This window comes from Macadamia integrifolia, chromosome 7 (assembly GCF_013358625.1).
Source record: "Macadamia integrifolia cultivar HAES 741 chromosome 7, SCU_Mint_v3, whole genome shotgun sequence".
In the NCBI taxonomy this organism is placed as follows: Eukaryota; Viridiplantae; Streptophyta; class Magnoliopsida; order Proteales; family Proteaceae; genus Macadamia; species Macadamia integrifolia.
This window is the reverse complement of record NC_056563.1, coordinates 24,447,225-24,464,698: the sequence shown is the minus strand read 5'-3', so window position 1 is coordinate 24,464,698 and position 17,474 is coordinate 24,447,225. Positions and strand designations below refer to the sequence as shown.

At 38.6% G+C, this 17,474-nt stretch overlaps 1 protein-coding gene across 1 annotated transcript; it reads left to right on the top strand.

Moving 5' to 3' along the window:
- Positions 1 to 4,915: 4,915 nt before the first annotated feature.
- LOC122083780 (glycine dehydrogenase (decarboxylating), mitochondrial) lies at positions 4,916 to 15,160 on the top strand. The gene is made up of 15 exons (XM_042651671.1): positions 4,916 to 6,367; positions 6,468 to 6,713; positions 6,799 to 6,876; positions 6,976 to 7,076; positions 7,157 to 7,352; positions 7,470 to 7,595; positions 7,717 to 7,902; positions 8,488 to 8,601; positions 10,929 to 11,081; positions 13,112 to 13,300; positions 13,637 to 13,714; positions 13,803 to 13,928; positions 14,016 to 14,114; positions 14,308 to 14,425; positions 14,857 to 15,160. The coding sequence occupies exons 1-15, from the start codon at positions 5,114 to 5,116 to the stop codon at positions 14,949 to 14,951; spliced, it is 3,159 nt and encodes a 1,052-aa protein (XP_042507605.1). The 5' UTR covers positions 4,916 to 5,113; the 3' UTR covers positions 14,952 to 15,160.
- Positions 15,161 to 17,474: the final 2,314 nt, after the last annotated feature.

Genomic DNA, 17,474 nt, shown 5'->3' with positions numbered 1-17,474 from the left:
AAAAAAAAAAAAAAAAAAAGATGCATTGACTTTGATATGTGCATAATATATGAGAGACGATCACCACATTGCTAGCGTGGGTGGAAATATGCATGCTACAACAATAGGTGTTTCAAAAATGATGGATTTGGATCTCCCCATCTTGTTCAGAAAAAAAAAAATCACTAATGTGGGATCCATATTTTTAGAGCAAATAAAAAAAAAATAGAATTTCGGGAGAGAAAAACTACACACTACATGACTATCTTTTTCAGATAAAACCAAGGGATCAGAAAGTGATTTTAAGGCCAAGGTGACCTAGGAACATGTGCTCGGATCACTATCTGATCCTGGACTCTATGAAGAAGAGTTGGGTCTTTAATTATTAACATCATGGCTTTTGATAGGCCTTGCCTCTATAGGGAGGATTAGTGATGTGGGATCCATCAAGCTGGCTTTGGGTCTGCAGATCATAGTTTTTTTTTTTTTTTTTTGGGTAGAAAGTTTTTCTTCATTACACATGAAGGAAAAGTACACCATCAATGCAATCTCAGCCTCATTATTTGCGAATTATTGATAATACCCTATGAACATCATCCAAATCCATCAATAAAGAGGACCTTTGAACTTCATTGAGGCAAAACTGATCCATAAAAATTTAACCTTTATAGTTTATATTTTTGGGAGTTAAAAAATCAAGACATTGTGGATGGCTATACATTTCAGGTGAATCCATTAACTATATATTTAGTAGAACATTAACTTTTAATATGAAAGCAGACAAGGGTGAAGGATGGTACCATTGATTGCTAGTGACGACTACTGATGTCTTTATATTAGTGCACATTAGACTTGATTAGACCTTTAATTTATATGGTTTGGTGTGACCGTTGAACTATGTCAAAATATGATTGTTAAATGCATCTTTCAATTAGTATATTTCATAATATTAGAGGATTAGGGTTTATTTGCTTATGTACCTATACATGTATTTTGACAAAAATAAGTTTCCCATTTCACTTGATCAATGGAATCCATGTGCTTTTAAATGCTAATATCTCTACTAACACGAATGGATTCTTAAACAAGTGCTTTTGCTCCTATCTATGCTCTCATTGGTGGAAATATTTTTTGAAATTCAAACTACATATAAAATTTAAACAATTTATCTGGAGATTGACCCTAGAAGGTATCCTTACCAAAGTTATTGTGGAAAAATAGATGGATATTGACCCTACTTGTATCTTCTTCCATTCTCATTGTGAATCTACTTGATATCTATTCCTCTCATGTGATTTCACAAAAAGATCATGGGCTACTAGACCCCTAGGTCTACGCATGAAGAATTTGATCGTTCTTCCTTTAATTCTCTCATTATTTATTTCTTTAATTCTAATTTTATACATGCTCATGTCAAAGACAATTCTTTTAGGATTTCATTATCTATTGCTACTTTATATAAGCTCATAGAAATCAGGTAGTATTTACCAAAAAAAAAAAAATCAGGTATTAAATTCACAGGTAAAACTCAATCCCCACACCATTATGCACAATGTTAATATTTGGTTGTCCTCCATCCTCTCACCCAATAGGCCGCAGATTACTACTACCAGGGAACAAATATCAAGCATTTACATCATACCAGATGTTCCCCTACCACCTATCTTCACTCATCTGATTATAATATTTACTGAAGTGACTATGTCTGCTATAAATGTTTCAGGATAGGTAATTGGAGATTTTTTTTCAAAGGAAAATTTGTCTCATTTTATGCAAATTATATGATGACGGGACAAAGTACTAATACTGCAAGTCGGGGGTAATTTTGGTAGATTTGAAATAAGTTATAGATGATAATTGAAGAATAGGAAACATCTAGAGTGACTGAAGTTCTAACCAATATATTATTTTGAACAATAGCAATTTTTTTATGGCCTTAGAGTGTCATTCCCCTATTATATATATATATATATATATATATAATTCCCTGCCCAGTATCCATTTTAGTCACAAGATGTCTACACATAGCTCATATGGCTATGGACAAAAGATTGAGCTTCCAAGTATCTGTACAGACATTGATGTACTTAAGCCTTTTTTCCATTAATGAATTTCTTTTCTTCTACCAAAAAAAATACCCCTTGGCAATGTTACCTTTGCCCCGATTGTTTCACAGACAAACAAGGGCAGAAAATGAGAAATTATAGGCCCAAATGTCATGGTTAGAGAATAGGAAAGAGAAGGGAAGGAAACTATAGTAAACGATGGAATTTGTGTAATTAAGTTTTTTTGAGCCCCACATTATTAAAATCATTCTCTTCTCTCATCCTCCCACAATTCTACCTAAATTGATGGAACTTTGGAAAAGGATGAAATGAGATAAATAGCTTGTCATGTAGGCATGCATGTTTTCATAATTCATTGATGGTCGTTTGTTTAGCTTCTCACCAGGCAATCAAACACCCATATTTTTTGAAATTTTATGCAAAAGTCTACAATTATCCCACTCACTATTTTCCATCAAATAAAGAGGGCCTTAGTATTACCATCCTATGGTGCAATTCCCTTTCTCCCATCTCTCTCTCTCCTTCTGGAATCATTGAATTGGAGCTCGCACTACTAGACAGCCAGCAACTTTGAACTGACCCATCGTTTTACTTATATAAGCTGAACCTAACTAAGCTTTTAGTAATAGACTAATAATATATTGGGAAAGAAAAAAGCCAGTCTATCGGTGTAGAAAGCACTCAAAGATAGGGTGCATGAAAGGATGACGTTGCCCCCACACACTCGTGTTTCTTATGCCAGTAGAACAAAGTTCTTTCGCCTGTATTGATATGATACTAAAATAAATGTGTGGCCCTTTGGGTCCCATTTTGGCCCCTAGTGGGTCTCTTGTCAGGATTGTAGTCCTATAATGAGTCTTGCTCCAAAAATAAAACGAAAAAGCGGTTGGATCTTGCCTTCCCAATGTGCTCCTCACTCAGTATGTGAATGGGTCTCATTATAATAGTTGATTACCATTCTTCATTCTAAATAATAATAATAATAATAATATAAAACGAAATCCTTTCCCATTCCCCCTCCCAAGTCCCAACATTTCTTTTGGCTGCCAGTATAAATAATTAAAAAGTGGTGAACCTTCCTTCTCCACCTTAGCCCTTTGTAAAAGGATAAAATTTTTCTTTAACCCATCTGGTGAATGGAAAATTGATAGCCACCAATGGTTATAACTGTATACCTTCTTAGTTTTTTGAATGATTGAAAATACTCTCACAATCACATGATGCTCTGAGGGCATTATTGAAAGCCATCAGTCCCTTGACCTTAGGTATTGAAATTCGGATCATTTATGATCCAACTTATTTATGTCAAAAAACCCTAAAATCACTAATTTTTCGATTTAAAGGCCAATTCTAGAGATTATGAGACTGATGTTAGCCGATTTCAATCCAAGCTAAATTATAATCGATATAGACTGATTCCATCCCTAATTCCATATCAGATCTCATGGTTGAAGAGATTCCCTTTTTCACCATAGCTGAAAGAGAAACTGGGCCTCATTGTAAATATAAAAAGTTGATCACATGGCTATGCCATGTCCTAATTAATTAATGGTCCACAATTAGATAATTTTATTATTTACTGAATCTGGGGTCCAACTTTTCTCCTGACCATGGATCCATGCACGTTTTGGTTGCTTATTTTAAATTCTAAACAAGCTCTGGAGTCTGGTGTCTGGTGTCTGGATTTATGCCATTTCCCCTCATATAATAGGACGTGATAGGTGGGTGACCCAAACACCACTCTCAATAGAATCTTCCGACAAGGCAGATCTGACCAAGATCCGGTACTATTTAAACCATCGGCCCAAAAAACCACGAAGGTTAAGGATAGGATCCTCCACCGCGTTGATCAACATTATTTTGCGAAGAAGCGATCGGACGGTTGATATTTGGATGATCAAGTGGTCCATACCAGATGAGGCATTAGTTATGACGTCACTAACGCCCTTTTCCCAGTGTCGTGACTCGTGAGTCTCATGGTATTTTCTCCTTCGCCGTCTTTACACTGAATCTACAACCAACCAACCAATTGAGTGGGACCCACACATATCCCATTCTGCGCCGCCTCTGTTAACTCCGGTAGGTTGTGGCCGGAAAAAGCATCAAAACCCGGCGGAGACGATTCGCAATCACCACCAGAAAGTATCTTAGCATTATCAAGTTTCAACTTCGTGGTTGTTATTCCAAGAAGCTACAGACAAGATTCTGAGTTGTTCTTTATTTCTTATCTAGACTGGGTGATTTCTAATCCAAACCCTAGTCTTTAATCTTTTTAAAGCATGACCACGAATGTGTGATAGCGAAGAAGGGAAGGGACCATATAAAAACGTAGCCTTTTAATTTGTAAGGTGGGAGACAAGGATAAGCAAGGTGTGAATTGAACCCTCAAACGAGGGTAATCTCCTCCTTCTCCTCCTCCTCCTCATCTCCTCAACACAAATTTGAGATTTTTTTCACTGTTCTTCAAAAAGATTTTAGAGAGAGAGAGAGACGATTTGGTCCATTGAAACTTCATCCATTCAGCAGCGACGCCTTCCATACATTTGGTTGTTATGGAAGACTTTGAAGGTTCAAAGGATTAGGTTTTCTGGTGTGGCTCTGTGACTGTGACAGAGGAGGTTGGGATCTCAAGACAGGGAAGACGACTCGATTGCCACGTCGATCTCTCTGTTTTTTTTCTACGTAGGATGGGGGCGAGAGAGTGCGCATTTACTTAACCTGTGCCCACCCCCTCACCCGCCCATACCCAATTTACCAACCCCTCCACCACCAAATCCTTCGATTACGACACCATCGGTAACCTGTATCTGTCCATCCATGGAAATTTCCCTTTTCTTTTTTTTTTTTTCCTTTTTTTTTTCCTTTCGAAAGGTAGAATCTACTTTCTCTCTCTATCTCGCTCTCTCTCTAAAAAACCCCGAAAAAGCCTCAACCACCCACTCATGTTGGTTCCTGGAATAAATTCTGAGAAAATAGAATCCTCTCTGCCACTCCTCTCCACCCCTTCTTCTTCTCTCTCTCTCTCTCTCTCTCTCTCTCTCTCTCTGGTTAAGTTTCTATAGTAATACATGGAAAGGGCTCGGCGGCTAGCAAACCGAGCGATCCTAAGACGTGTGGTTTCCGATTCGAAGCAGCCGCAGCGTCATACCTCATCTTCTCATACATCACCAACGTTATTTCATCCGGCGAGGTATGTTTCCTCACTATCTCCTTCCGCATTCCCATCCGGAGCTTCTTCCGGATTCGATTTATCGCGAAGAAATGCGCCTGCAAGCATTGGTTTCAGTCTTGGATCACAGACCCGTTCTATTTCCCTTGAATCTTTGAAACCAAGCGATACATTCCCCCGTCGTCACAACTCTGAGACTCCGGAGGATCAGATCGTGATGGCGGAATCTTGTGGATATCCCTCCCTTGATTCCCTCATCGATGCCACCGTCCCTAAGGCCATCCGGATCGAATCCATGACGTTTTCCAAGTTCGACGAGGGATTAACCGAGGGCCAAATGATCGAACACATGAAGAAACTGGCAAGCAAGAACAAAGTCTTCAAATCCTTTATTGGGATGGGCTACTACAACACATCCGTCCCTGCTGTGATTCTGAGGAACGTCATGGAGAACCCAGGTTGGTATACCCAGTACACTCCTTACCAAGCTGAGATTGCTCAGGGTCGCCTGGAGTCCCTTCTCAACTATCAGACCATGATTACCGACCTCACCGGCCTTCCCATGTCCAATGCTTCCCTGCTCGACGAGGGAACCGCTGCTGCAGAGGCAATGTCCATGTGTAATAACATTCAGAAGGGAAAGAAGAAGACTTTCCTTATCGCCAGCAACTGCCACCCTCAGACAATCGATATCTGCAAGACCAGAGCTGACGGCTTCGATCTCAAGGTGGTTACCGCCGACCTCAAGGATTTTGACTACAAATCTGGAGATGTCTGCGGGGTTCTAGTCCAGTATCCGGGCACTGAGGGAGAGGTTCTGGATTACGGGGAGTTCATTAAGAATGCTCACGCAAATGGGGTAAAAGTTGTCATGGCGAGCGATCTCCTGGCACTGACCATGTTGAAGCCTCCTGGTGAATTTGGGGCTGATATTGTCGTTGGCTCCGCCCAAAGGTTTGGTGTCCCAATGGGCTATGGAGGCCCTCACGCTGCATTCTTAGCCACCTCCCAGGAGTACAAGAGGATGATGCCTGGTAGAATCATCGGTGTAAGTGTTGATACATCCGGAAAGCCCGCTCTGCGTATGGCAATGCAGACCAGAGAGCAGCATATTCGGAGGGACAAGGCCACTAGCAACATCTGCACAGCTCAGGTCTTATTCCCCTTATAATTAATGTGCCTCTGCTATCAGGTATGAGCTCGGATTTGGGCAATGTTTCTTATTGAACGATTAACCTGTTTATTATGTGTAGGCTTTGCTTGCAAACATGGCTGCTATGTACGCTGTCTACCATGGACCTGAGGGTTTAAAAGCCATTGCCAATCGTGTACACGGTCTTGCTGGGACTTTTGCACATGGGCTTAAGAAACTTGGGACAGTGGACGTTCAAGGGCTCCCCTTCTTTGACACAGTAAAGATCAAGTGTCCTGATGCACATGCCATTGCAGATGCTGCTTACAAGAAGGAGATGAATCTGCGGATTGTGGATTCGAATACAGTAAGTGTTATTCTTTCTGTTGCTGCTGATTGATGGATCTTGATCCCATGCTAGGAGATCTGACTCTGATTTGATGTGCTTCCAGATAACTGTGTCTTTTGATGAAACCACGACCTTAGAGGACGTGGATAAACTGTTTTCAGTCTTTTCAAGCGGGAAGCCTGTCAGTATCTGTATCTCTATGACACACTGGTGAAATTCAGTTCCAGTTTCGTGCATTTATTGACACTCTGGATGTAACCCTATTCTTATTAACTTTCAGGTGCCCTTCACTGCTGCATCTCTGGCACCAGAGGTTCAGACTGCAATCCCACCTCAGCTCACGAGAGAGAGCCCATATTTGACCCACCCAATCTTTAACATGTACATCCTTTCTCTGTGAGCTTGCTACTGTGATCCTTACCAGTTAATATGCTGCTCTCACTGTTGTTTCCTCAATTCAGGTACCATACAGAGCATGAGCTCCTCAGATACATTTCCAGATTGCAGTCTAAAGATCTCTCTCTCTGCCACAGCATGATTCCCTTGGGATCTTGTACAATGAAATTGAATGCAACAGTAGAAATGATGCCGGTGACATGGCCTAGCTTCACAGACATGCACCCATTTGCCCCTGTCGAGCAAGCTTTGGGATACCAGGTAGTTAGAAAGACTTCATTGCTCCCTGATTTTGTGTTGGGTTTTTGCATGGGTGGAGTTTTGAGTAAGCACAAGTAAAACCCTTGACTGTGGTTTGTTGCTTCTCTGTTTTTTCAGGAAATGTTCAAAGATCTGGGTGAACTTTTGTGCACCATCACTGGATTTGACTCATTCTCATTGCAACCCAATGCTGGTGCTGCTGGCGAGTATGCTGGGCTGATGGTTATCCGTGCTTACCATCTGGTATGGTGAAAGAGACCCATTTTTCGCTAGTTGTTAGTTCCTCTAACAGCAGCAGGAGTTCCTCTAAGTTGGCAAGGTTCACCATTGATCAGGATGATTTACTTTTTAATAAATAATGCAGGCAAGAGGAGATCATAACCGTAATGTTTGCATTATACCAGTTTCGGCACATGGAACTAATCCTGCAAGTGCGGCCATGTGTGGGATGAAAATTGTTGCTGTTGGAACTGATGCTAAGGGAAACATTAACATCGAAGAGTTAAGGAAGGCAGCTGAAGCAAATAGGGACAAATTATCTGCTCTTATGGTAATGATGTTTTGCATTCTGAATTACAATTGGGAAAGAGAATTTTACCGTAAAATCTGATTTTCAACTGCTTGTTTTAAAATTGTATTTTTGAGGGATCACACATTTTCCAAAATTTTCCCTGGCAAATTTCAGGTGCAATTTGACCGTAAAATCTCCCACATAAATTCAATATCTTGAGGTCACCCTTTGTTGCCTTTGACTGATCACACATGGACTATGTATTTGTGGGACCCATCCACATATGGTTCTCACAACCATATGATATGAGCTGCATAATTCAAATTTGCTTATAATGGTATTATATGTTATCATTTTAAATGATTTTACTACATACAATAAATGGAAAACAAACATTGGAAAATCTTCAGTGTCATTCTACATCACATTTTACCTCCTACAGACAATCATCGGAAAATTTTTACTATGTAAAATTTTTGAGTAAAAGTTTTCATGTATGTGAAAGTTCTACATGTAATATTTAACATGGAAACAAACAGAACCTGAATGAAAAACTAAACCAACATGTCATGTGCAATAATATGTACTTTTTATATATAATAATTGATTTGATTGAATATGCAGGTCACATATCCTTCCACTCATGGAGTTTATGAGGAGGGCATTGATGAGATATGCAAGATAATTCATGACAATGGTGGTCAAGTTTACATGGATGGGGCTAACATGAATGCACAGGTTTAGTTCAATTATTTTCTTTCTGCCAACTTTTGCTCTTATTGCAGGAGGAGATGTACTTTGTGTGTGTCTTTACATGCAGTATGGCTACTTCAATGATGATCTTTGAAGAATAATTTTTTTCTAAAACTAAAATCCGTGTATAGACAATTTTTCCTCATTGTTGAATAATTTGCACTTTCTTATTGTTGGTTGTGCTTGGAGCCTAAGTCCGTAAGATATGAACTAAATATGATAAAATAATGATGTCTGACATTTTTTGTGATAAAAGTGAAATGTGAGAACACATATATGGTGCTATTTGTTTGGAATCTTGGAACTGTAGAATGTTGATGGTTCTGTTCGAAAGATCCCTCAATGGATTTAAGCTGCCATTGAACTATCAACCCTCAATGGAGGTAAGCTGCCATTTAACTATCAGGAAACCTATTTCCCTAGATATTGAGAAATGAATTTGGTCCTCGTCTGATTCCTTATGGGTTTGTTTCCTCATACAAGTTTGATGACCATTCAATTTGGGGTTTATGCTTCTGTGTCTTATATCATTTTTCATGACTTTTCCCTCAATTACGGTCATGCTATTACTTTATGTTGCATTTGTTTGTTGTCCCTCATGATGTGGGAAAGGAAAATCGAAAGAAAATCTAGAGTTGCTATAGTGGAAAAAAACTAGGGGAAAAGGAACTTATTTTGAAAAAAAAAAAAGTTGTCCTAGTTTTGTGTCTCACCCATTACATACGAAACTTGAAGGAAATTTGGGTGAGCCTGTGGTGCAATGGTAAGTTGCACTATTGCAACATGTTGGTCACAGGTTCAAAACTTGGAAACAGTGTCTCTTGCTAAGCAGGGGGTAAGGCTGCATATATTCGCCCATCCTAGATCCTGCAGTAGCAGGAACCTTGTGCACTGGATTGTTTTTTTTTCCTGAACCCGAGAAAGCTACCAAACCGAGCCTTAGTGAATGCTTCTTCTCCTATCATCATACCCTTGAAATTGTGTTTGTGACTGTCTCTACAAAACTTATCAAAAAATTTTTTGGGGTGGGGTGGGGGGTGGGGTAGGGGAATTATTCAATACAATATACAACCCATACAACCAAGGGATGTCCTGTTTTTGTTGCCTAATGTTCTCCATCCTTAATGTCTGCTTGTTTATACCTCTTGGGTTTCGACTTTCCGTCATGCATATTATTTATTTATTTTTTTGGATGAATATCATGCATATTATTACCTGTTGGTGCAATAGTCTTTAACTACTGGAGTTGAATATTAGTACGAGAGCCTCATTCAACTTTTTTTTTTAATGTGTTTCATCATGCTGCAGTAGTGATGCCCATGAGATAGTGATTTATTACTATATGATTTATGAAGACTGAAAAGCATGTATTGATTTTAAAAATGCTGTTATTTCCACTTGTGATGCTTGATCAAAAGGATTTCTGGCTACATGTGTAATTTATAGTGATTTGATGTTTCGTTGTGTTGTTGGCAATTGTCATCTTTCTACTATTGGCTTTGATCGTTGAACTTTTCTGTTGTGCATTGGCAGGTCTGATATATTTTAAACAGAAAATTATGTAAATAATCTGTCTGATTTAGGCAAGCAGCTCCTTCCACTATGTTTGTTGCTAGCACAGTTCTGGTGGAGAAGCATTACTATTTCCTGGGATATATGTGGTGAAATCTGATTTTTGAGTTTGGGCCCAAATTTTTTTGGTAGCCCCCATTTGATAACCAGCTCACTTTTTTTGATGCTGATAACCGCAATTTCTATTATTACCAACCTGATTCCAGAATGTCTGGCAGTGCTGATTTGTACCATTTCTAGACAACTAATTATTAATCAGGATGAGTTTGATATGCTTGCGCTTGTGGTATGCTTACCCCGATATCTTGTTCCAAGCCAAGCAGTTGCTAGGTCTTCTTGCTTCCATATTCTCTAATATAGCAAAAAACATGTTTTTTTATATTAAATTAATCCAAGATAATCTTATGATTTGCTACTTTGGATATTTTTCCCATCCTACAGAATGTATGTTTTTGTGGGATGGTTGAATTGTGATACTGACTGCGTTACTGGAAAACTAGGACAAATCGGGGTTTATAGATCCAATATCAGCTAGGCTCTAGACCCCCATTCAGGGTCCAGATTAGTTCTGGATCTACTGTAATCCAACCTAAAACCCATATTGATAGCTTTAATAAGTATGCAGCTGTGAGTCGGATCAATATTTTTTTTCCTTCTGTCATCCTGATTACTGATTGTATTTTCTGGAAGGGTGTTAATCAGTTCATATCTTATTTTGATGAGGACCTTTATAATGGCAGGTGGGTCTAACAAGTCCAGGTTGGATTGGAGCAGATGTTTGCCATCTCAATCTCCATAAAACATTTTGCATCCCACATGGTGGAGGAGGTCCCGGCATGGGACCCATAGGTGTGAAAAAGCACTTGGCGCCATTCCTGCCATCACATCCTGTGGTATGACTATGACCTTTTTGGAGCAATTTTCAGTTCTGTATGTTTCCTTTTGTGCACCGAATTAATCATTTAAGTGATTGACAGAAGAATGACTTAACTTTTAAATGAACTTTTAAGGCACTTTTATCTGTAGAAACGTGTATCTACTGTGATATCTCCTTTGTATTTACCAAACACGTTGAATGGTACTTCTAGAAAGAAAGGTTGCATTACTGCTGTTCTTTATCCCTTTTTATCTTCGCAAATATATAAAGCTAAAACAATATAGGCTAGAAGGTTCAATGATTCTTGTTTTTCATTCTATCAGTGATAAGGTTCCATTTGTTGAGAGAAACCATGAAGTACAAGTCAGTTGCACTCTTTCCCAAATAGGATTCCTAGAATAATTGGATTTAATGCTTTCTTAATTTGGTGTTGGGAGCTCCAGTTGAAGTTCAATGCGATAGTTGTTTATATCTTGTGCTTTGTAGAAGATTTGACTGTGGAGATTGTGTTTTTTCATGTGAGAGAGAGCGGGGAAGGATCTTCTATATCAGAAGCATGATTGTCCTGTCAGATACACTATAAAAGCTGGTTATTCTAGGGCCTAAACAAGCCATAAGTTGCTTCAGCATGCAAGCATCATTTGGAGTTGAAATGTGTCCGGAGTGCATGGGTTCATCTGTGGAGTTTTGACTTTGATGAATCTGATAGCATTCTGGTAGCTCTAAATCATAAGTAACAATTTGCAGGAGTACAAATATCTGGGTGTTGCTTTCTTACTCCACTGTTCTCAAGGACCATATTTATTTCTGTAGCCTTCTGTCCATTGTTGAAGTTGCTGTGTTCTGTGTCTGTACCGTACTAGATATTGCTCTTACTTTCATTTCTATCAAGGTATTGATGAGAGTAAAATCTCAGTATGGTTGGTTACTAAGACCATGATTTCCATCTAGGTTATCATATTGTTGGCCCATCTGTTTGAGTAGCAATAATAACTTGGTCTTCCATTGAATAGATAAATCTACAATATGAAGTACAAGTGGCTGGGTTTCTTTATTTTGTGACCATGTACGTTGAAAACTTGAAGAGAGAAGTTCAATAAGATGCCAGAGTGATGATAACTGCTTGGACAAAATTTAATTTTTAAACTTAAAATGTGCCATACCAATTTTCATTTGCCTTAATTTAGGATAATTATATTTGGGAGTGTTTTCATCTTTTTTACCCTGATTGCTTCATGTGATAATATCTAATGGAACTTCTTGCCTTACTAGAAATAAGCACTACATGGCAATGCACATGCATGCACTCACAGGAGCAGTATATGCCTAAAATTCAGACTTTGCAGTTGAGACCTTTAGCATTGGCATTGTATGCATGAACCATTGGAAATTATGAAAGATTGGAATAGTTATTAAAGCTTGTTAGCGTGTCTGGATAGAAAAAACTAAGGGAGAATGTTTCCTGTCTAGGGGGGCTTAGCCTCCGCTAACACCGTCTCTATCTTTCTCTTTCCTCCCCCCTCCCCAATGAAATGACCTCTCTTCCCCCTATTGATTGAACTGATGGGGGGGGGGGGAGGCATCATTGACACTTGCCTACCCGCATAGCCTCCATTACCAGGCAGGAAACACCTTCCTAAAAACTCAAAATATGGCTTGGCAATTTACCTGTCAAATAAAGTAAAATCTTGTAACAATTATGTATTTCCAAGTTTGTTTATTTTGCTTTAGCAGGGGTAGGGGCTAGATTTATCTTTACCTGCTAAATTTAGTGAGACAAGATCTGATGATTAATTATATGGATTATCATATTAACCTACGATTTGGAAGACCTGAAAATTTGCTGTATATATATGAAACTCTGTTCATTTTGCCAGAAGTTCTAGCATTGATGTTTTGAGCTTCTGAGCATATTATTCATAGGCGATAGGCTGCAAAAGACTTGGTCCTCTACAAAGTTCAGAGATTCTGTATAATTTCTCTGTTGCTTGGCATCTCTATGGTTCAGGGTTCTAATTTTTTTTTTTTTGCTATGATGTTCTGAAGGTGCCTACTGGTGGCATACCAGTGCCAGAAAAATCCCAGCCTCTTGGTGCCATTTCTGCCGCACCCTGGGGTTCTGCACTTATCTTGCCCATTTCCTACTGCTACATAGCCATGATGGGATCAAAGGGTCTCACAGAAGCATCAAAGATCGCAATCTTGAATGCAAACTACATGGCAAAACGTTTGGAGGTTACAATCATCCTTGACTTTCATTTGCTATTAAAGTTTGAAAATGTACTTGAGGTTTCTGAATAGACTGGTTTCATTTACTGTCCATTCCCTTTGCGTAAGAAAATAAGTTCAAGATGTAGTTTTGTGATTTACATTCGAAACAAAACAACCTACCTTTCAAAGGTGATGTAATAGAACTACTAGGTCTTTAAACTGGAGGTACTGTTCTTGCAAGTTATCCATAAGAGAAAGAAACAGGAATTGCTACCTTCATAACTTCAGTATTAATTCAATCCCCCTGTAGAAATCTGTTGTTGCAATTTGCTGTATTGAATTGTGTTTTGGGTCTTGCAGAACCACTACCCTGTTCTTTTCCGAGGTGTCAGTGGCACAGTTGCCCATGAATTCATCGTCGATTTAAGAGGTTTTAAGGTACTTTACCTGAAATTTGGAAACATTTTTGTGCTATTTATTCCTATTAAAAGTTTCAATAATTAGCTCTATGTGGTTGTCGGTTCAGAATACTGCTGGGATAGAACCTGAAGATGTTGCTAAGCGTCTTATAGATTATGGATTCCATGGACCTACAATGTCATGGCCAGTTCCAGGCACACTTATGATTGAACCAACTGAGAGCGAAAGCAAGGTATACTGTCAACTGGAATAACTTCCTCGACTTCAGTCCTCACTCACCCTGTTTTTAGCTTGAAGTTAACTTTGCTTTCTATGTCAGGCTGAGCTAGACAGGTTTTGTGATGCTCTTATTTCCATTAGAGAAGAAATTGCGCAGATAGAGTCTGGGAAAGCTGATATTAACAACAATGTTCTCAAGGTAAAATGAGTTCATATTTGATTGACACAAGTAAATGATGATTTCTTTTGAAAAGCAATGGAATAGTGGTACAAGTCTTGTTCACATGCATGAATTCATTTTATTGCATCTCATCATGATTTGATATGTCTGAAAATATATTTAGATGTGTTAAAATATATTTAGATGTGTTAACTGAGAACCAAATGTGCAGGGAGCTCCTCATCCACCATCAGTGCTCATGGCAGATACTTGGACAAAGCCATATTCACGGGATTATGCAGCTTTCCCTGCTGCTTGGCTCCGTGATTCTAAGTTCTGGCCTACAACAGGTATGTGTATCTAACCTATCAGCCCGATGCCTTTAACGACATAAATTAACAAATTCCACCAGTGTTGAGGATGGTATCAGCTTTCCCTATCAGCATAGTTGTCAAGGTGTCCAGGTGCCTTGGATGCCTTGGCCGGCACCTTCGACGCCTTGCGTCCAGGCCCCTCTAATGCCTTGGGTTGCCCAGATTCGTATGCCTATTGGTCCTTGGTGCTTTGTTCTCATTACTTGAAATTTCTTTAATCTGGTGGATTCAGCTTTAGATATTATATATGGCCAGCCTGAAGTTGGTCTTATTCTTTGCTGTCCCTACTGACGTACCTATATTCGGCTCCCCACCTGTGGAACATTGGCATTAGAGTGTGTTTGTGTGTTTTAGTTATCCTTTGCCACTTGATTATGTTAATGATGGGGTTGTGTGATATTAATCAGGACGGGTGGACAATGTCTATGGTGACCGGAATCTCGTCTGCACCCTTCTCCCAGCATCTCCTGCCGTTGAAGAGCAAGCTGCTGCTACTGCATAATTTTCAACATGCAATGGATGATGTTACATGATTTCCTCATTGGAAGAAAAAGCCATCTCAACCCCTTCCTGTTTATTGTATATAAACAGTCCATATTCATATGCTCGAGCAGTTGCTTACTTTGAAGCTTCATTATATGATATCTGATCTGCTGCTGTTTCCAATAACATTTTGCTGATCGCAATGCAAGTGTCTGTAATTACTAGTTCTCTTTTTTCTTTCTTAGGTCTTGCAATTATCTGTCCAGGGTAGGTGAAAGTTTGATACTACTGCTGTTTTTATTTGTTAAAATTAAATAGAAACAAATAGAAACAGAAGTTTCTATTGTTGGAGACAATGGTAGCTAACTTATCATGATATATGATCTGAAAATGGCAGCCTTCAAAATCTTTTGATGCTTTTTGGTTCCTCCATTGAGGAATTGGAAATTGGGTAATTTTGACTATGAAAGCATGCCATGAGGGGAAAAAAAAGTAGAGAGTCTTATTCAGACTAGAGGGCAAAAACTGATTACAATCTTCAGAATATCCCAAGGGAAAGGGGACTACCAAAGTCATTGATAAGGGTTACTCATTGCCCTTTTAAAATAGTGGACAAATACCACCCATCTAGCTTTATCTACATCCAGACACAGGCACCCTGTTTTAAGGGGAGCAGAGGTGTCTTTTCACGGCTTCTGAAAACAGGATGCTATATTTAGGTATAAAAAATGCAATCGGGTAGCATTCTTTCTCCCTATATTTTCTGATCTATCAACATGAAGAGTCCAATGGGATTGCTAGCACTTCAGCTACAAGTGCTGAGCTTGGGTAGCAACTGAAAAGAAGCTCTCTCTGGTCATCAAGAATAAGGCAGCTTAGCCCCAAGGCTTTCGGCTTAACAGAGACAAATGGCAGGGAAGAGGGGGATGTGAGCCTGAGAGAAACAGATAAACACATGTAACATTTGTGTAGATCAGATTAGACTTACTAATTTTGATTGCGTCACAAAACCAAAATTAAGCACAACAAGAGTGGTGCGAAAAGGAGAGGTCGAGTCGATTGTCTCTGTCATAAATCTAATAACTCACAAGTATCTCGTTGTGGTGTACCCATCATCCACACTTCAAAAAATCATTTAAAATTTTAACCGTGACCTCCATCATAATATCATATGCTCTATTTCTTTATTAATAATAATAATAATTATTATTATTATTATTATTATTTTACTAACAAGGGTATCCAGGCTGTCTAGTTTCACCGGCCCATACTGACCTCACAACTGCATAGACCGGGTTATACCAGGGTTGAATGAGAAATAATATCATATGGTCTAAACAGTTATTATTTGTTATAGAAAAACCATTTGAGAAGTCTCTTTAATAAGCTCAAGAGGACGGTCTATGCTATTTGGAATGATGATGTGGTAATTTTCACTGTTAGAAATACACAATCAAGCTTATCCATAATGAAATCAAACCCGAATCAGATGATTCATACTTGATTTCTAGGGTTTAGAAAGTTAGGATCATAATCCATGTAGACCGATTCCACTCAGGGTTCAAGAGTTTGGTTATAGATTAGTTGCCACATATTCCAATTTGATTACAGAAACTTCAAAATCAGTCATTAGTCACTTAAAAATTGGGATTTGAGCGGTCAATCTATGGTGAAATGCCTAAACACGCATCTAAATTGCACTCGATTGACTCTCCTAAGGGTGAAAGGACTTGCTTATTAGGTTAGGGGATTTCATCGCATCTTCGCCAACTTCTTATTATAACAGCAATGTTGATGTGGCGAAAATGAAAGAAAAACGAGTCAATGCGGGATCAACCAAACTGACTGATTCGATCAATCCAATAATATTCCTCAACCTAGATATGTTTACTTGAACCACATGACATGCATCTCCTAAGATTAACCGAACCAAACAACTCCTAAAATTAAGAATTATCATTCTAAAGAATGTCATCCCAAAGATTTATCGAACCAAACACTCCCTTATGCATTCCAATAATTCTTGACCGCTACTTGTCTAAAAATTCTCTTTTTTTTACTATAAAAATCATTTGTAATATACCTTCAATCTTGTCTTTAGTCTAGGGGGGCATCATTTCCTCTGATGAGGAATCTTATCAGATCCACCTTACACGTGGCCTACCAACTATCAATCTGATCCATTTGATTCTTTACAAAACTCTTTGAATCATGGTAAATCTCCAAATATATATATATATATATAATTGCATAAAAGAAAAAAAAAAAAAAAAAAAAAAAAAAATCTAACCAATTTGTCGTAAATGAAAAATGTATAGTCTATCTGGTTTAACTTATATACACCGAATCAAAAGCCAAAACCCATTAATCACTTGTTAGTAGGCCATAAGTAAGAAGATGAAAGGAAGATGAAGGAGATGATGTTGTATGTTAACATTTCCCCACCTTCCATGAGACCCTTGACTCTCTCATTTATTTATTAGTAATAAAATAAATAAATAAATAAAATATTAAAATACGGTATCCTCCCCCACTAGCCATG

Excerpts from the sequence above, each read along its gene's own strand:
- LOC122083780 (XM_042651671.1), top strand. The coding sequence starts at position 5,114 with ATGGAAAGGGCTCGGCGGCTAGCAAACCGAGCGATCCTAAGACGTGTG. Across the intron at positions 6,368-6,467 it reads GCAACATCTGCACAGCTCAG|GCTTTGCTTGCAAACATGGC; the intron begins GTCTTATTCCCC and ends TATTATGTGTAG. Across the intron at positions 8,602-10,928 it reads GGGCTAACATGAATGCACAG|GTGGGTCTAACAAGTCCAGG; the intron begins GTTTAGTTCAAT and ends TTATAATGGCAG.